Raw genomic sequence first — 20,697 nt, forward strand, 5'->3', positions numbered from 1 at the left:
AAAAAATCCAATACATGTATTTTGGGGTGGATGTGTTATTTTTCTCAATTTTGTCTGAACTCCCCCAGAGACTGACAGCACCCTAAGGCTTGTCTTTTCCCCAAGGCAGAAGAAGTAAAACAAACCCAGGACACAGAACCCGCTGCCTGCCACCAAGCTCAACACGGAGGAACATCGATTTGAGTGAGTAAGTGATGCTAATTAAGATTCTCTCATGAGCTGGCTCCTGGCTTGCCAGGGTTCAGTGTGCAAACACAAAGAAGACCTGTAATTACTCTTTAAAGCACACACAGCTCCAAGTCTGGGGTGTGCTGGGGGATGGGCCTGGATTTCTACTGCTGGGATAAAGCCATGAATATGTTTCTCCACCTCAGAAGCTCACTGCAAATATATCTTTGACCTGTCTTGGCCTTTTCTTAACAACTCCTGATGTGAAAGGAAAGGATCACAGTTTCATCCCTATCAGCAACATGGGCACCTTAACACCACCGGGGGCACTCCTGAGCTCAGAGCCCGAAGTAAAACTGGACCACCACCCTTCACTACCCTTTCACTTCCACCTGCTCAACATTGCAGAAGGTTCTTAGCTGACTAAACTGAATGACACAGATGCTGCCATTCACAGTCACCAAGGTCCTGATCAGGGAGGAAGCAGGGCTGAAGTCAGTCTGAAACAAGCTGCTCCAGGAAGTGGTTGAGGCAGTAACCACTGACATATAAAATGAGACAGGAGTGACCTTGATACCCAGAGCAGAAAGGGGATCATCTCTAAGAAGAATCATAACTATGTGCTATTTTTCATGTAGAAACAGATATACGATTAATTCAGTATTTCTAAGCCATCAGTAGTAAAAAAAAGACTAGCAAACACACGATAAGACTTTAATATTACAAAAGTATTGTTAATCTTATGTGCCACAGTAAAAGATTGAGTTTTCACACACACACACACACACACACACACACACACACACACACACACACACACACACACACCAGCAAGGTGCTTGCCTTACATGTGGCTGACCTGGTTTTGGTCCCAAAATACCTGCCATGAGTGATCCCTGAGTGCAGTGCCAGGAATAAGTCCTGAGTATTATGGGGTGTGCCCCCTCCAGTTCCCTCCAACACAGGTTTTTAAATGCAGGAACATTTCATGAAATTTAATAATAATTGATTTAAAAAATTAACAATTTCAGGAATAGGAAAAAAATTAAAGAGCTAAAATATATGTTTTGTATGCTGAAATCCTGGCAACCCACAATACTGAGAGCTACCCCACAAACTGCTGAATGTGACTCTTCATACCTGCAAATCATTGAGAATAATAAAGTTAATATAACAAAAAGGATTTTGGAATTACCCCAGCAGAAGAAGTAAAATGAAAGGACGATAACTTTATTTATTGGTTTGAGGGCTACCTCGGTACTGCTTAAGGGTTAATGGGGATCATTCCTGGCAATATTCAAAGGACCACATGGTGCTGAGGATAAGATCTGGGCTTTTTGCATGCAAAGCACATGTTTAGTTCCTTGAGCTATTTCTCTGGCTCAAGGAAGATAACTTGTAGAGAGTTCTAGAATGTTCTTAGATGAAGTGATTTAATGTGATCAAAGTGTCAATTGCTCTTAAAGGAGACAGAAATTCAATTTGAGCCAATAACTACAAATTGGTTTTTGTTTTGGAACTTAAAACCTGATGTAAGAGTGATGTTATAATTTACACAGCAAAACTAGGAGACAGCTCAAGTTGTAGGTCATCTTAGCATGTACAAATCCCTAAATTCAATCCCTGGGATAATAAGCCACCCAAATCCAACCTCCCACATATAGCCCTGATGGTCTATATCAGGGATGTGAGTAGCCTCTAAAAAAAAAAAGAAAAGAAAACAAACGAAACAAAAGGAAAAACAAACAAAAAACTGAGCAAGACAAAAGAAATCCACATGAAAAGAACCCGAATAGACCAGGACTTTTCCTTGAAATTTTTTGTTTGTTTTTTTGGGCCATACCCTGGAATACTCAGGGCTTATTTCTGGTTCAACACTCGGGATTCACTTCTGGTGGTGTTCTGAGAACTATCTGGAATGCCAGGAATTGAACCCAGGTTGCCCATATGCAAAGTCAATGCTCTATTATCCATGCTGTCTCTCCAGCTCTTTTTAAAAATTTTTATTCTGCCTTTGGGCCACATTTGAGAGTACTTCCCACTCTAGGATCAGGGATCAGTCCTGGCAGTGCTCTGCGGGACCCTCTGAGATGCCAGGGACTGCAGCATGCAAGGAGTACAAGTACCTTAATCCTTGTGCTATCTTTCCTGATCCCCAAGAAATTTTGTAGACCAATATGGGAATACATGACTTTCCTTGCCAAAACTAATGTAAATGTTATAATAATTGAGACAAATGATTTATCAAACAATTATTTACTTGGATTCTAAAGAGGTCAGGGAATGGAGTAATCCAGCTGAACAACATTTAAATGAAAACCTAAACTCCACTGTGCAAACTATTGGGATAAAGGCCTTTGGGAACCTCTTGGATGTTAAAACAAAGGTGCTTCTAGGCTGACATTTGTGTCTGAGCTCCACAAAGCAACTATGACAAGGATAGTTGGAACAAACCACTCTGGATAAGAACTGGGTGCTGAAAGGGGATAAAGTGACATGCATAGCACCCTTTAATTAACAATATTGTAAACCAGTATAAAAAAGGAAAAAAAAGGAGAAAGAGTGATTAAAAGAGAGGAGAGAGAGGGGCCGACGAGGTGGCGCTAGAGGTAAGGTGTCTGCCTTGTAAGCGCTAGCCAAGGAAGGACCGCGGTTTGATCCCCCGGCGTACCATATGGTCCCCCCAAGCCAGGGACAATTTCTGAGCGCTTAGCCAGGAGTAACCCCTGAGCATCAAATGGGTGTGGCCCAAAAAACAAACAAAAAAACAAACCAAAAAAAAAAAAAAAGAGAGGAGAGAGAGAGAGTGATTAAAAGTGATTAAAAGAGAGAAACGGGGGGCGGGCGGTGGCGCAAGAGGTAAGGTGCCTGCCTTGCCTGCGCTAGCCTTGGACGGACTGCGGTTCGATCCCCCGGTGTCCCATATGGTCCCCCAAGCCAGGGACAATTTCTGAGCGCTTAGCCAGGAGTAACCCCTGAGCGTCAACGGGTGTGGCCCAAAAACCAAAAAAAAAAAAAAAAAAAAGAGAGAAAGGGGCAAAATGCCTGTCCCAGAGATAGGCAGGAAAGGAGGGGGTGGATGGGAGGGGAACCAGAAACACTGGTGGCAGGAAAAGTGCATTGATGAAGGGTGGTGTAATTCTATGACTGAAACTTAAGCATGAACAATTTTGTAACCATGGTGCTTAAAAAAATAAAATAAAATAAATATATAAAAGCAACATTTACATGGAAGCCCAAAAGCATCTAAGTCAGACCCTGATGCTGGTGGCAGACTTTGGGATCTGTGTTCTCTCACCTGACTGACTCCATGTTTCTGGAACTCACTGGTGATGTCTCATCTTTTAGATGTCAAAAGAAACACAGATTCTACTTTGTGCTGTTGGGGGCAGGAGGCGGGCATTGGGCCCACCAAAGGCTGGAAAGGGCCCATGTGCTGGGCTGTTTCTTAGCTAGCTCGAGGGTCAGTGGGGGTGAGCATAGTGACCAGCACAGGATGTGAGCCTGGAAATTTCCCCACGCCTGCCACAGCTTCAGTCACCATCCCCTCAGTGAGCCCAGCCCACTGTCAGAGAGTGACTGGCAAAGTCAGGGCTCGTCTGTTAAACTATAAAACGAGGAATAGATCGCCTTTTGCTTAAAAACAGAATTGTGTTTCTTGGACCTGAAGAGATAGTACTGGTAAGGTACTGGCTTGGCACACAGCTGACCTTGGTTAGGTCAATGGCAGTAGGCAGGGTCCTCCAAGCCCAGCTAGGTGTGATCCCTGAGCTCAGAGCCGGAGTAAACTCTGAGCACCACTGGGTGTGTCTTTCCTCACTTAAAAATTATTTCTAGGGCCCGGAGAGATAGCACAGCGGCGTTTGCCTTGCAAGCAGCCGATCCAGGACCAAAAGTGGTTGGTTCGAATCCCGGTGTTCCATATGGTCCCCCGTGCCTGCCAGGAGCTATTTCTGAGCAGACAGCCAGGAGTAACCCCTGAGCACCGCCGGGTGTGGCCAAAAAAAAAATTATTTCTATTGGGGCTCGGAGAGATAGCACAGTGGCGTTTGCCTTGCAAGCAGCTGATCCAGGACCAAAGGTGGTTGGTTCGAATCCCGGTGTCCCATATGGTCCCCTGTGCCTGCCAGGAGCTATTTCTGAGCAGACAGCCAGGAGTAACCCCTGACCACCACCGGGTATGACTCAAAAACCAAAAAAAAAAAAAAAATTTTTTTTTTCTATTATTTAAGAGAAGAATTTGAGACAACAAAATGTTAACTGATTTCCCTTTGGCCACAGACATAGTGGATTTGGGACCAAAACCTAGGGCCTCACCCCAGGAGACAGAGCAGAGATAAAAAATATTAGCTTTGCCATTCTCAGAACAGGTGGGGGGCAGATTCCCCTCTCTGCAGGAATCACAGCAGCCCAGCCACCTCACCCCCAACACTGATAGAAAAAGCCCAGCTCCTTCCACTTAACCTAGTCAAACTGTCAAACAACCAAATTTGTTCCAGATCTTGAGATCCTGGGTCATGGGGCCATGTGACACCTCAAAATTTCATAGTAGTGTTGGCTTAATAATATCACAGGAGGAGCCAGAGAGATAGTATGGAGGTAAGGCATTTGCCTTGCATGCAGAAAGTTGGTGGTTCGAATCCCAGCATCCCATATGGTCCCCAGAGCCTACCAGGAGTGATTTCTGAGCATACAGCCAGAAGTAACCCCTGAGCGCTGCTGGGTGTGACCCAAAAACAAAAACAAAAACAAAAAAGTATCACAGGAAATCTGATGGGAAAGTTCTGGTTATCTACAGGCTCAGTGGGGCCAGTAAACAGTAACTAAAATCAACCGCAGCCTCGTAAATCTTCAGACATCATGAAAGGATAGAACAATTATTTCAAATCCACTCTTCTTGATCTAAATTTCGATAATTCCATTTGCCTTTGTGTTGTAATAATCAACATGATGCAAATTTATTTGTGCCTGCAAGGGAAGGGGGCAGGCTAGGGTGGTGGGTGGGAAATAAGGGAAATGGTGAAGGGAAGGTCACACTGTTGGTGGGATTGGTGTTTGAATAAATTAATGCTGAAATGACTGCATTATGAAAAACTTGATAAGTTGTGATGTTATTATATATTAAAAAAAAATTTGCCTTGTAGGCACCAGGCTTGATATGTGTGTGTGTGTGTGTGTGTGTGTGTGTGTGTGTGTGTGTGTGTGTGTATGTGTGTGTGTGTGTGTTTGGGCCACTCCCAGAGGCACTCAGGGGTTACTCGTGGCTCTGTGCTCAGAAGTCACTCCTGGCAGGCATGGGGGATCATATGAGATGCCAGGGATGGAATCCGGGTCTATTCTAGGTTGGCCGCATGCAAGGCAAAAACCACTTGGGTTCAACACATGATACCACATGGTTTTCAAACCTCTGCCCTAGGAGGCCCTCAAACTATGCTAGTGTGGTCCTGGGGGTCCCCAGCACCTCAGGTCCATGCAATGAATCAAGCTACTGTGGGTAGTGGCCTTTGCCCCCACTTCTAATATAGCTTTGTAGGCCCCGAAATAACTCCCAGACTACCCCATAATTCACACTGGAAAGAGACAAGACCCATATAATTTCTCCAGAATTTCCTGTGTCAAAGGTAACCTGCCTGGGGTTAGTGAGTATATCACTGGTCTATTTTTTTCACGGACATATTGCCGTGGTGAGAATGAGTGGACAGACAGACTCTAAGAACCCCGCTGACAAGTTCTGGTTACCCTTGTTGTCGTTGTCGTATTACCTGGGCCAGCAGACCTGGCTGGATCTGAAGAGGCTGAGTGCCTGGGGCTTGGGTGACGATGGGGACAGCATTTTCCATTCGCACCGAGTAGCCTGCATGCTTCGAGGGTGAAGCCTGAAGTCCTGGAGCAGACAGTGGGTGAGGGAGAGAGTGTGTAAGAGGGGCAGCAGAATGAAGACCAGCTCACAGAGCAGCTCTTGGCTCCCAGAGGGAAACTCACTCATAGGGAACTTCAAATCATACCCCCCAGACCCACAGAAAACCAAATGTGAGTCTTTCCCAAGTCTTGGGTGAATTTAGGGAGTTGTGAAGCCAGGGACCAAAGGGAAGGCTTGCTTTAATTCCTGTCACCATGCAGTCACTGCTGAGCACAGAGTCAGGAACAGCCCCTGAGCAACTAGTATATCCCAGCCTGCCAGCCTCCCCTTCCCCCCATACGAAGATACAGGTCCCGTTCTATATCATAAAGGCATAGGCAGAGCTGGGAGGGTCTGAGAAGGGGCACCGTGGGGACAGGCAAAAACCATTCTTGAACTCCTGTCTAAACTGGGATTCCAGATTTTATTTTTATTCTTTTGGTTTTTGGGCCACACCCAGTGGCACTGAGGGATTACTCCTGGCAGAGTCAGGGGACCATTTGGGATGCCAGGCATTGAATCCAGGTCAGTTTCGAGTCAGCCATAAGCAAGGCAAATGCCCCTACCACTGTGCTATCACTCTGGCCCTTGATTTTTTCTTTTTTCTTTTTTTTTTATGAGGGGAGTTTGGGCTACACTCAAAGTCCTAAAGGTTGATTCCTGGCTTTGCACCTCAGGGATCATTCCTAGCAGGACTCAGAGTGGCCATATAGGATGCCAAGGACTGAACTAGGGTCAGTTGTCAAGCAACCTACCTGCTGTAACTATCGATGTGGCCCTGTCATTCTAGCTTCTTGGGGAATATAGCTAATTCATGGATTGGGGTGACGCAGAGGGAGGAGGGTGGGGAAGATCACAGCAAGGTTTAGATCCTTCCTGACCATAACCCAGCACTGACCCCCTTCTTGACTTCTTAAGGCGCTGCCAGCTACATAAAGCCTAGTGGGCAGAGGTTGGCAAAAATGACTCAGTGCTGAAGCTGAGTCCAATGGTGTGTCCAGCCTGGCCCTATGTGCTGCCCCTTAAGTTCTCAGGGAGAGCCAGGAGGAGGGTTGTGGGCCCCGGGGTGGGTGTCGGGAGGCAGGCAGGAGGCCTTACCTTGGAAGCCAGGTGGACACACGATGAGTGCTTGCTGGAAGGGATCGGGCCGGGCGCAGATCTGGGTGGTCCCCGTCTGCAGGGGCATGCTCCGCTGGGCAACCGCGGCCATGGACGCCGCAGAGGGCTGGCAGAGTGCAGAGTGGTAGTTTAGTATGGAGACTTCGGGGTTGGCTAGGGAAATAGTGGCACTGGTGGAGGTGGGAGCCTAAAGGAATGATGGGGATTGAACAGAAATAAACAAACAAAAAATGAGGGAGGTGGCATGGGATAGGGATGGAGAAAGGGGGACACAGGCCTCACACAAAATCAGAGCAATGAATACAAACAAGAACCAGCAGCCAAAACCAAAAAGAAATCAAAAAACCAAAACCAAACAAACTAGGAGCAAAGAGGTCAAACACAGAGAGGAATGGATTTCACACAGGGGTGGGGGCCATTGTCAACAAAACAGGTAGGAGGCTGAAGGCAGCAAGGAGCCCCTGTGGTTGGGGCTGAGGCCTACCCCTGACATCTGAGGCCTGCACTTCCAGTGGGTCAGAGACGCAGTGGGTTCTATTTTTTTTTATCTGGGCATACAACTTCTTGGTAACACACAACACATCTTCAGGACAACCTTGAAGACCTCTAGGGTTCTGTGAGTGGTGGAGGCCTCTTCATGGAGACATGCTCAGGGGTGAGCTAAACTTTTCCACGCTGTTTCTCAGAGAATGGGCCTTCACAGAGACACGTGCTGCCTTGTATGTGACTGACCCAGGTTCGCTCTCTGGCATCCTGTGTAGTCCCCTGAACCTCACCAGGAGTCATCTCTAAGCTCAAAGCCAATAGTAGTCTCAGCATCACTGGATATGGCCCCCAAACCAACCAAAAAACAACACAATTTTTTTTTGCTTTTTTGGGCCACACTCTGTGATGCTCAGGGGTTACTCCTGGCTATGCACTCAGAAATCGCTCCTGGTTCAGGGGACCATATGGGATGCTAGGGATCGAACCAAAGTCTGTCCTGGATCAGCTGCATGCAAGGCAAATGCCCTACCACTGTGTTATCATGCAACCCCCCCCACAATTTTTTTTGAGTGGAGGGTGGGGCCATATCTGGTGGTGCTTAGGACTTCCTCTTAGCTCTGAGCTTTGGGGATCACTCTTGGTAGTGCTTAGGGGTGCTGGAGATCAGACTGGGGCTGGCCACTTGTAAGCACCTTTCCCATTAACTATCTCTTTTATTTTTTATTTATTTATTTATTTTATTTTTGGGCCACACCCGGCGGTGCTCAGGGGTTACTCCTGGCTGTCTGCTCAGATATAGCTCCTGGTAGGCATGGGGACCATATGGAACACCGGTATTCGAACCAACCACCTTTGGTCCTGGATCGGCTGCTTGCAAGGCAAACGCCACTGTGCTATCTCTCCAGGCCCAACTATCTCCTTTATTTTATTTTTTTTCTTTTTGGTGGTTCTGGGGCATGAGGCTCTGCTGCAGATTCCAGGGATCAAACCCAGGTCTCATGCATACAAAACATGTCCTTTGATGCTGAGCTCCATCCGAGAGCCCCCATACTGATGTTTTGCTGAGGAGTTCACATGTATGGCTAGAAGTGTGCCCTAGATAGGTAGGTCAGCTTCTGGGTTTCCCCCAAGCAGAGCTGTAAGAACAGCAACAACCTGGAGGGGGCAGCAGATCCCAGAATTGAACCTGGGACGATGACAAGAGCTGAGACACTAAATCAATGTACTGCAGAGAGTAGAAATTAGGGGGCTGAAAAAACAATGGCTTTGGGGGAGCCTTAGGGGACGTGCCCCCAAATACCAAGAATGAGGGGCTGGAGTTATAGTATAGTGGGTAGGGTGCTTGCCTTACATGCAGCTGCCAGGGTTCATTCAATCTCTAGCATCTCATATGGTTCCACAACCGCCATCGGTTGGGAAAGTGCAGAGCCAGGTCTAAGCCCTGAGCATTGCCAGATAGGACCCCAAAATAAAACAAGATAAAAACAGTAACAAAACAAGTGAATGGAATTCATGCAGATGATTAGCATCTAGACACTGCAATGGTACATGAAAACACACAAGTGGTGGTTTAAGTGCAGACTGATACTAGGATTGGAAAAATCCAGGGTTGGTTTTGGGAAGGGGGGCTGGTTAGTCTAGGAAGCAGCAGGAGGAGTTGTGATGGATGATTCTGGGGTTTGACAATGGAAGAGACTCTAATGTCCTGACTGCCACCTCTGTTTGTTTGCGACAAAATGGTGCAAAGGTTCAGAAAGAAAACCTTTATTTCATGGTCTTTTCGGTCACAGCTGCTGCAGTGATTGTGACAGGTTGATGAAGTGACTTGGAAAAAGGACAGGCGTTTTCTTTCCGGAAAGGGGGGGGTCTTGTGGCAGGAAAAAAGTGGGGAGGAAAGGAGGGTTGCTTGCATCTTGTCCAATTCTGGAGTTCCTCTCTAGGTAAGCTGTCAGAGGCAGGGACCCTCTCTAGCTCTCACCCCACTTCCACAAGAATAGAGCAGGGCAAAGGAAAGCAACTAAGATGTCCCCCCTCCCTCCCTTCAGTGAGTCATTTCTTGAACTTCCAATGCCATCTGGGATGGTCAAGATGACCCATGCTTGGGTGTCTCAAACAGTCTGGGAAGCAGATATTTTGTGACATGTGAAGGCTGGGGAACTGAGTTTCTTGTTCATGGTCTTGTGGGGGTTATAAATCCTGATCAGGTTTTGGTAGGGGCTGGACACTTTTGAGGTTCATAATGCCCCCGTCTTCCTCTCCATTCCTCACTCACCTGGTTGTGGACAGTGTTCAGCTGGTTGTTGAAGGTCATGGTGAGGTTGGTGGACGTGCTGGGGGCCACGTGCGTAATGAAGGGGGTTTTGCTCTGGTTTACGGTGTCATACATGTTCACCCGACGCTTGCAAATCTCCATGTTCTGGAAACACGATTTGACGCTGTCGGTGCAAAAAGGTGGGGAGAGAGAGCTCGTGTGAGGGGAGGAGAAGCAGTGAGGTGGATAACTAACCCTAACAGGGAGGCAAGGGCCAGGTGCCTCCGAGTTTCACTGCAGACCACTAATGCCATCTAGGGGACAAATGAGGGACTAGCCAGCCAATGTCCTGTTTGGACGAAGATTCCACTCAAGCTGGTGAGGTTGACATCAGTCTAACTGATCATACCAGTTGCCAACACTTGCCTGCTCTGGTTTAAGAGGAAGAATGATAAAAAGAGAGGGCTGTTAAGTCAGAGGCCGAGGTCATGAGCCATCCCAGGTGTCTGTCCTCTTGGACTTCTTTTCACTCCCTTTTTACTTTGATTTATTTATTTATTTATTTTTGGGTCACACCTGGCAGTGCTCAGGGGTTACTCCTGGCTCTACGCTCAGAAATCACTCCTGGCAGGCTCAGGGGACCATATGGGATGCTGGGATTCAAACCACCGACCTTCTGCATGAAAGGCAAACGCCTTACCTCTATGCTATCTCTCTGGCCCTATTTTTACTTTTATTTTTTGGTTGTCATTTGTTTGCTTGCTTCCAGGCCATACCTAGCTGTGCTCAGGTTTGCTCCCGGTGAACTTGGGGGATGGGATGATAATGTTAAACACTGAGCAAGCAAGCTATACATAAGGCAAGTACCTATCCGCTGTACTAGCACTCCAGCTCCTTACTCTTCTGGTTTTACCCAGTTTCCTTCTCCCTGCCCTGACCTTACAAAGGTCAAGTTCGAATGTGTGGCTGGCCCTGGTACCAAGGGCCTGGTGTCTCAGCCATTTGAATTCTTTCCTGAAAACCCACTGGTGGCACTTACAGACCTGAAATCTTGGCCCTGATGGACTTATGTGTCTTCTGGCTCAAGAGCCTGCCCCAAAGTCATTTAGCAAGAGTGAAACCTACTTAAATGCATGTTCCTAACATGGATTTTATGTCAGATGATGTCTCCCACAGTGTGACAGGAAGAGACCAAGGAACAGATCAACTAAAGCACATGCTTAGACTCTGGGCAGGGGTACAGGAGTGTGAAGGGGCCTATGTGGGGGGGGGGGGGGAGGGAAGAACTAGAACAAGTTAACAGGACTAGAAGCAGCAAGAAAAGGTTTTCCTGAATCATCTGTGGTATTGCCATTTATTACCTCCAAAAATCAGATACATACCCTTGAACAAAAAATTCAAAGCCCCCTCTGATAGAAATGGAACAGAAACCAAAGTTCTCTACTATTTCATGAGTGACAGTCTAGGTTATTTCCATACCCTGGAAGTGTGCTTTGAGCTCTTCCAGCTCTTCCAGAATATTCTTTCCCTAAAAGGTATTCCAAACCAGTGTAGGCCTGGTTTGGAGAATACTCTCCCTCTCTTTTTTTTTTTTTTTTTGATTTTGTTTTTGTTTTTGTTTATGGGCCTAACCAGCAGCCTCACACTGCCAGACAGGGTCCACGGTGCTGTGCAAATCTTTATCCTCAATCTGTTCTTATATGTCCCCTCCTGCTCCCAACCCAGTCCTCAGCACCACAGGCACAGAGTAGGCTGAATAAATGAATGAATGTAGCCAGAGTCTAAACTGCCACCTGCTTCAGAGTGCCCGTTGACCTTAGAAGCATCTTTGCTCTGTGGATGCTGCTGTTTTGAATGCCCTGCTTCACATAGGACTCCCTCCCGTCCCCCTCTCCTGGCTCTCACAATAAGATCCAACCAGCCTTGGGTCAGGCCTTCCTTTTGGCTGCAAAATCTAACTAGTTCCCACTGTTTTGATCAGCAATGATGGCTCAGAGGCAGCCTAGATCATGTCTTTTTTGGTTTTGACTTGGGGGGGGGCACACCCAGTGGTGTTCAGAGCTTACTCCTGGCTCTGTGCTCAAGAATCACTCTTGGCAGGGTTCTGGGTATTAAACCTGGGTCAGCTGCACGCAAGGCAAGTATACCCTACCCGCTGCACTGTCACTCCAGGCGTTTTGTTCATGTCTTTATACCTAGGGCAGAGCTGTTGGTTGAGGCAGTGACTGTGTGACCATTGAGCCTTAAATCATCACTGTTTTCCATGATAAGGCACAGCCATGGCTAGGTGTGGGGGCTGGGGGACAGTTTCGAGCAGGACACTTACTGGGTACTGTGCGGGAAATCCAGCAAGTGGGTCATGGTGACGAAGGGGTGGTTGAGGGTCTCGATGGGTGTGACCCGCTTGTCTGCATCAATGGTAAGCATCTTCTTGAGCAGGTCGATGAACTCCCGCCGGTCGGCCTTCTCCACCAGCATGTCACTCCCTTCCAAATCCGTGGTCATGTTCACCTGGAAGAAAGGGACAGCTGACCCACACCTGTTGCATCTTTCTGCCCCTGGCCTATACCTCCTTAGTTCACCACCACCCCTGTCCAAGTTTGTGGTCTGTGCCCTGTTGTAGGCACTGCTATCATATGCCACTATGGGTCATGGACTGTGATTTTTCTCTGCAGGAGATTTGGGGATGCAGAAACTGCTGAAATGGATCTCCTGTCACACCTCACGAATAAAGACTCAGGACTGCAAAAATCCAAGCTCCTAACAGCGGGAACAAATTTGATGCTTCTGAATCATATACTGTATTTTTCATACCATCAGATGCACTTTTTCCTCCCCAAACGATGGGGGAAAATGTGCATCTTATGGAGTGAATGCCATCTGGAGCTGAAGCCTGAGTGCAGGGGACTTTTATTTTTTTATATTAACAAAAAAGTATTTAAAAAATGTGTTTTTTCTTCTTTTTTTAATTTCCTGATGTAAAAAAAAAAGTCAGGTAAATGCGTTTTACCAGATGTGGACCAACGTATTGTAAATATACTTTGGCCTTACAGGCTGGTTGTTCCCTGCTGCTGTCTCCTGAATCTCTTGTTTTTCTCATCTAAAAACTATGTGCATCTTATGAGCGAATACTGTATATCAATGGCAAGTCCAGTGGGGTATACAAAGACAAGCAGGAGGAGGGACTGCCTAAAGAGGCAGATTTGTCCATTCAGACTCCAGGGCATAAGGGAAACAGAGACATCAACCACATCTTGGACTCTGGATCATTGCAGCCCCTGTGCTTCTAGGGACCACCTCTGGCCCAGAGACATGAGTCATCTGAGCCCTCTATAAGAAAATCTTTGGAAAGGTTTGTTGGGGGCTGCCTTCTATATCCCCCCAGGTAATTCCAATCCTCATAGTCTAAGCTTTACATAGAACTTTGATGGTTGGTTACACTTGTCAATGGGCCATGAAGGATGCTTAAGTATTTACTGTACTGCTCGTGGCTTTGAAGAAAACTTCACTTTGCATCACCTCGATCTTACAACTTACACAGAAAAATGGCCTATGTTCTAGAATTTTCTCTGGGCACAGAGGTGAAATCCCAGGGTTGCCTCCAGGGAGCTGAGAGCCTGAGTGCAATGGGATAATTATCTGGTAGAGTGGCTGATCCCAAACCCTGTTCAAGCAGCCCCATTTGGGAACAGGGATCTGGGAAGGTATCATGAAGTCCAAAAAACTTGCAGGACCGTGGAGTGCTAAAGCCAAAGAGTGGAGTCTTCAGGTGAGAAAGAACAGCCTTGACGTCTTGCTACTGAACAAGCGGGCACATCAGGCTAAAAGATCATGCAGACAGAGGCTGTGGGGAAACTGCCCACAGAGAAAGGGACCACTGCTGCATGGCATCAACACTGCCAACCTTCAGAACTGGGCAGAAAATGTTGATTGTTTCAACCCTGCCAGCTTTTAACACCCCTCAATGGTGGCTAAGGCATGGACTTACTCCCTGGGGCATAGTGAGCCTAATTATCTTAATTTTTTTCCATGACCCCAATTTTCTGGAAAACTGAGAGGAATGGGCTGTTTTCCTTTCACAGAAGGGCATCACTGAGCTAAGGCTGGCTGAATGAGGACTCAAAGGATTTTATGAAGGCTGGGACTGCATAGCTGAGATCACACTCAGCTAGCCCAGACTTTCCTGCCTCCAGGCTGGCTACTCCTGAGAAAACGCTCTGGGCTGGTACCGTGGCTAGGCCTAGATAGCTGTCACTGGTGGCTGGGCCTGGCAGGGTGGGAATTGTCATGCAACTTACCTGGGCCATGTCATCCAAACAGTTGAAGATGTACTTCCGTGCTTCTTTCGACTTGATCCCCGTCTCAGCTTCATGGTCATCTGGGGTCTGGTGGATGGAGGACGTGGTGCAGGAATGTGAGGGTGGCTGTGGGATCCTGGGGATCTGGCCCTCTATCTGCTGTTTTTCTTTTTTTCTTTTTTTTGGTTTTTGGGCCACACCCATTTGACGCTCAGGGGTTACTCTTGGCTATGTGCTCAGAAATCGCCCCTGGCTTGAGGGTACCATATGGGATGTCGGGGGATCGAACCGCTGTCCGTCCTATGCTAGCGCTCGCAAGGCAGACACCTTACCTCTAGCGCCACCTTCCTGGCCCCTATCTGCTGTTTTTTATGGCATCTTTTTCCGGACCCAATGTCCCCGTCCATCACAGAGGGGGTGCATCCCTCCACCAGTGTTCCACCACCAAAGGCCCCTCCTACTCTCCAACCCTTACTCCCTGGTAGACTCAGTTATGTGGGTGATTCTCTGAGATTGGTGCTATTGGCTTTTTGTCTTCCCCCTGTTCTGGCTCTCTAAGTTGCAGATGGGACGAGCAGTCTGTATCTGACCCATTCTTTATTGTCTACACTGGGGAATCAGGATCTCATATGAATTTGGATCTTTTCTAAAAAACAATGTTTTATTTTTTTTCCTTTTGGCCACATCTGGCAATGGTCAGGCTTTCTCCTGGCTTTCTTCAGGGATCATTATTGGTGGGTTTGGGGAATCATATGGGATGCTGGGGATTGAGCTGGGGTTGGCTGTGTGCAAGGCAAATGCCCTACCTGCTGTACTATCACTTTGGCTCCTAAAAATTGTTTCATGTTTAGGATGTATCATCAGTGTTTGGTTTATATACTTTTTTTTTGGGGGGGGGCACATCTAGCAGTGTTCAGGGGTTATTCCTGGCTCTGTACTCACAAATCACTCCTGGCAGGCTCAGGGGACCATATGGGTTGCTAGGAATTGAGCCCAGGTCCTTCCCGGGTCAGCCACGTGCAAGGCAAACATCCTAACGCTTGTGTATTACCCAGGCCCTGGCTTATATACTTCTGTTCCTGGTGTTGTGCAAAAACTTCTCAAGCTAAAAGGGACTGGGAGGGCTGGAGAGATAATATAGTGGGTAGGGTGTTTGACTTGTATGAGGCTGACCTGGATTTAATCCTCAGCATCTCATATCCCCTGAGCCTGCCAAGTATGATTCCTGAGCACAGAGTCAAGAGCTGGGTGTGGCTCCAAAGCCAATAAATAAAGTTTGTGAAAGAAAAAAGTTTAAAAGTCTTGTTCCCCGCAAACTCACTCTTATCCCACTTCCTTCTTGCAAGTGAGCTTCTGCTGGTGTCAAGTTCTGAGGAAATTAAAACAAGATCTACCTCCCCTTTCCTGAAACCTCACATCCGTCCTTAAGTTTAAAAGATGAGAAAAGCAGAAGCTTGTCCCTCAAGTGTTTTTATCCCTGGGGAAGAAGCCTGAGTTATTGGGCCATGACCAGTACTCAGGGCTATTCCTAGCTCTTTGCTCAGGAGTGACCCCTAGCAAGCTTGAATCAGAGTAGGCAGCACTGCAAGGCCCCTGAACTTGCTCTTTAGACCCTTTCCTTGGATTTGAACATGCTCATCACATTGCACTGTCCACTCTTCCACTAAGGCCTTCAACAGTGGTGCTGGTTCAGGGACTCCTGACCCCAGACCTCTGATGAGCATCTTCTAGAGGGAGATGGGAATGGGTATGGGATTGGATCACTGGCCTTGGAGAGTGGGTACACATCCACCCCACACTGGCTTCAGAAACAGAACTTGCGGGTTCTTTGCTCATCCTTGAAGCTCACTGAACTGTAGCCCTGGAGCCCCAAGAATCAAGGTCTTGGAACAGTAGCATGAGGCCTCTTAGCTAAGACAGAATGAGTGATGCAGCTCTCCTCCACCACCCCCCATACTCTTTTATTGGGCCATTTTCTAAGTCTTTGGTGATGAACAACTACAAATTTATCTATCTATCTATCTATCTATCTATCTATCTATCTATCTATCTATCTATCTATCTATCTATCTATCTATCTATCTACCTACCTATCTATCATCTACCTACCTACCTATCTACCTATCTACCTATCTACCTATCTATCTATCTATCTATCTATCTATCTATCTATCTATCTATCTATCTATCTATCTATCTATCTATCTATCTATCTATCTATCAATCACAAGCACACCCAGCAGTGCTCACTGCTTAATCTTGGCTCTGTTCTCAGGGATCACTCCTGGCAGTGCTCAGGGAAATAAGGGAAGCTGGGGATGGAACCCAGGTTGGCTGTGTGCTCTCCCCTGCTGTGTTTATCATTGATTACTCTCTTGCAAAAAAAAAAAAAAAAAGGAAATACTCAAAGCAAGCAAGACCTTTGGAAGGCCTGCCTTAACTTCTCCTTCCCAGGAAACTACATAATAATAACTTGAGCGTAGAACAAAAGGACAGCAAGCAGAATAGGTTTTTGTGCAGTGAATCCACTGAGCTGCAGGAGTATTCCCTGTGGGCCGGCATGAGCAGGTGCATGGCTTGGGGCTCTCCCCAGCTCCATCCAGAGCTGATGCTGCAAGGTCAGGAAAATTGTGAACCCTTTAAGTTCAGTACCAATGCTCCTTCTGATTTGCCTTCTGGGCTCCCCCATCCTTATCTGGCCAAGAACTAACTAGGCACTTGTTACTGAGGGTTCAAGTTATTTTAGGCAGCTCATGGCTGGCCAGGGCTGCTCCATTTCTCCAGCATGGGCCACACAGCCCTGGGTGTCTGTAGGATCAAACCTGGAGATTCAGCCACTGTGCTTTGGCCCTCAAAATGTTAAGGGCTGGAGTGATAGCACAGCGGTGGGGCATTTGCCTTGCACGAGGCTGACCCGGGACTGACTCAGGTTTGAAACCTGACGTCACAAATGGTCCCCTGAGCCTGCCAGGAGTGATTTCTGAGTGGAGAGCCAGGAGTATCCCGAGTGCTGCCAAGTATGGCTCCAAAACAAAACAAAATGTTGCAGGCAGCAGGTCAAAGAAGAGGGGCTTTTAGATATCCACCTCTATCAACCCCAGCTACCCCCATTCTCCCTGACCTGGGGAGCACATGTCACAAGCATCTCAGACTCTTGAGGACATGTGGGGTGTGGCAAGGCTCGACCTACCTTCAGCCTCCACAAAGGGTACGGAGAGTCAGTGTCACGATTGAAGAACCTGGTTGTCTTCGTCCCCGCGCTTAATAAATATTCGGCTGGCAAGCCCTGCGTTTGGGAGATGTAGCGAATCTGCAAGAAGGGCAGAGCAGGTCAGGGTGCTGCTGGCAAGAGGAGGGAGAAATGAGGGAGGCGGCAATTTTGTGGGGAAACAGAGAAGTACAATACGAAAAATAAATCAGAAAGGGAAAGGGAAGAGAATGGAAAAAACAAACAAACAAACAAACAACCCAAAACCAGGACCGAAGTGATAGCACAGCGGTAGGGTGTTTGCCTTGCATGTGGCGGACCCAGGCTTGATCTTCGGCATCCTATATGGTCCCCATATGGGGCGATTTCTGAGTGCAGAGTCAGGAGTAACACCTGAGTGCCACCGGGTGAGGCCCCCCAAACAAAACAAAACAGCAAAGGGAAATGAGGTGGGAGATAGCTGCCCACCCCAGGGGCCCCCACAACTTCCCTCCCCCTCGCTGCTCCCCTCCAGGGGACCCCGGACCAACCTGGTCATACTCAGAAGCGCCGGGGTAGAGCGGCCAGCCCAGGAACAGCTCGGCGATGACACAGCCCAGCGACCACATGTCGATGGCTTCACAGAACGGCAGGCCCAGGATGATCTCTGGAGCCCTGCAAGGGAAGCACAGGCAGCGGTTTGGCCAGTGCCTCAAGTCTGGGGTGTTGTGATTGGCCAGTCCCTTCATACTCGGACTCAGGTCTCCCTGGAGGATGGGCCCGTGGCTCCAGCAATGGCAGGAGGAACTCAGCAGCAGCACACGCCCATCGGATGCACTGCTGACCCCCTCAGGGATGCCAGGGAGCCGCCCCAAATTGTGTTAAGCCCAGTCTGGAGAGCGATTCTGAAGCACAAGCATTGACTTTAGTCTAGGAACAACTGGCTCTGCCTGGAATCAGGTCTTAATTTCTAGCTTTCAGGCCCCCTGACTCCTGTCAATGAGTTAGCATCATGTCCTCCCCAGGAAATAGGATGCTGCAATTCAGCCTTCCAGAAGTTTCTTTTTCTTAAAAACTTTTTTAAAATTTTTCTTCCCATTGAATCACCATGAGATACACAGCTACAAAGTTGTTTGTGACTGAATTTCAGCCATACAATGTAAAACACCTATCCCTTCACCAGTGTCCCAGTTTCCCTCCTGCTCTCCCCCTGGCCTACCTCTATGGCAGACAGACTTACGTTCTATCTTCTTTTTTGCTTTTAGACACTGTGGTTTGTAATATACAGAGAACCCCTGAGAACCCTTCCTGAATGTGGGGTAATATCTCTCATATCAGAGACAGGCAGACAAGGTGGATTCTAGGAAGGAGACACCCCAAATTCATGTGAATGAATGTGGGAACCCAGCCAGAAAGACCAACCTTCTAGGAACACGCCCCTTCTAGGAATCTGGCCTGAAACAGCAGAGGCACCTTTTGTGGGAAATCAGGGTTGAAGGAAGAGAAACAAACCATCTAGAGCTTTTGAAAAAATGGGGCTCAAGGCAGGGGGGCTGATAGTGAAATGCCTGGGACTGGCTGCACACTCAGGAACAGAACAGACTCTGCCATCAGTGTCCCTAATTGATCATTGATCAGCCCTTGGGGAAGCGGTGGGAGAAGGGGCTATGCCCCAATTTCTGGCCCTCAGTTTGGTGTTGTTCCTGTGGTATCTCTAGTGGATCCCTCATCATCCTTGGGTGGGGGCCACAAAGTTCCTTGGGCCATGACCCTCCAGATGTCCCAATCCTGCAGGCTAGTTTGGAAGGTTCTTCTTATTTTTGTTTACTTTCTGGGTCACACCGGGTAGTGCACTCAAGGCTCTCTCCTGGTGGGGCTCGGGAGAACATATGGGGTGCTAGGGATAGAACTCAGGTTGGACACATACAGGGCAAGCATCTTGCCAGCTGCACTATTGCTAGGGCCCCTCATCTGGAAGATTCTGAGTTCTGGAGAACCCTGAATCTTGTCTCAAATAGGACTCTGTGCTGAGTGCTCATCTAATGCATGAGGAACAGATTTGGAGCATGGAGCACAGGAAGGAGTCCACCTGTCAGGAGGGGGTTCATCTATCACTGCTCCTCCAACGCTGCAGAACTACTGCGAGATGCTGCACAATGCTGGCAGCTGGTGCCTTGGGTGAGAGAATGGCAGGGAGCAAGGTGCAGAGGCAGAGAAAGGAGAGAGGGTGACAGGTGAGGCCTTCAAGGCCTTTGTTCCCCTACCATTGTTCCCCCACAATGCCGAGCACACAGGAACTAACCCACACTCCCAGCCCCCAGCAATTACGACACCTCCAGTGGTTAGAGCCACAGTGAGTGACCTCAGTGACTCTTAGCTGACATTCTGGCTGTTTGCTCTCTGGTCTCAGGATGATCAGCCTTGGGGAACATCCTCTGGTGCTGGGGTTGTGTTAATGGGCCCCCATGTGCCATCATTTCCTCCTCACTATTTGGGGACACCAGAAAACTCTGGCAGTGAGGACAGTATCAGACAGAATTGGCACCTCAGTGAGCTGCCAAGTTGGCTCCCTGTGGGAGGGAAGAACAGAGGGCACTCTGGGGGGAGGGGTCCCTCATGAAGCGCTGGTGAGACCCTATGCTCAGGGCTGGCTTCCAGCATGGTCTGGTCCCTGCTGAGCACGCACCTCTTGGCCAGAAGAGGAAGCGAGAGGAGCAGAGCTCGGTGTTGGGGCACAGTGGGCAGCTCCCTGAAACTCCCTTTATGTAAACCTCAGCATCCCCTTTGCACCACGTTCAAGTTGCAAGGCCAGGGGGACGTTGCAGGCATGTGGGATGCTTCTGCTTATAAATGCAGATGAGTGCAGCTGAGAACCTACTTCTGAAGCTTTAGAAGAAAAGATCTGGGAGCCGGAGTGATAGCACAGCGGCGGTAGGGCATTTGTCTTGCACACCTGGGGCAGACCCAGGTTCCATCCCCAGCATCCCATATGGTCCTCCAAGCCAGCCAGGAGCGATTTCTGAGTGCAGAGCCAGGAATAACCCCTGAGCAATGCCAGGTGTGGCCCATAAACAAAACAAAACAAAACAAAACAAAAAGAAACAAAGATCTGCTCTGCCTGACACCTTATGCCTCCCCGGCCATCCCCCTACCTGGGCAAATGGAAAAGGTGGGTGGGTGACTCCAGTGCTCATCATGGGCCATGCCCAGCCTGGGTCAGCAGTGATACCAAAACAGAGGAAGAACATGTTTCTAGAAAAAGATGGTACCCCATTTCCCCGAGTTTTTA

The 20,697-nt window shown here is 48.1% G+C and overlaps 1 protein-coding gene across 1 annotated transcript in view; it reads right to left on the minus strand.

The window, feature by feature from the left end:
- HIPK2 (homeodomain interacting protein kinase 2) overlaps nt 1-20,697 on the minus strand; it is a 172,531-nt gene that overhangs the window by 25,160 nt on the left and 126,674 nt on the right. Inside the window, exons 3-9 of the mRNA XM_049775970.1 lie at nt 17,960-18,083; nt 17,412-17,531; nt 14,222-14,308; nt 12,250-12,434; nt 9,945-10,107; nt 7,166-7,373; nt 5,931-6,052 (exon numbers count right to left, since the gene is read on the minus strand). Of these exons, the coding sequence (XP_049631927.1) occupies nt 5,931-6,052; nt 7,166-7,373; nt 9,945-10,107; nt 12,250-12,434; nt 14,222-14,308; nt 17,412-17,531; nt 17,960-18,083 (1,009 nt within the window). The remainder of the gene's footprint in view (nt 1-5,930; nt 6,053-7,165; nt 7,374-9,944; nt 10,108-12,249; nt 12,435-14,221; nt 14,309-17,411; nt 17,532-17,959; nt 18,084-20,697) is intronic.

The sequence above is a fragment of the Suncus etruscus genome, chromosome 1 (assembly GCF_024139225.1).
Source record: "Suncus etruscus isolate mSunEtr1 chromosome 1, mSunEtr1.pri.cur, whole genome shotgun sequence".
In the NCBI taxonomy this organism is placed as follows: Eukaryota; Metazoa; Chordata; class Mammalia; order Eulipotyphla; family Soricidae; genus Suncus; species Suncus etruscus.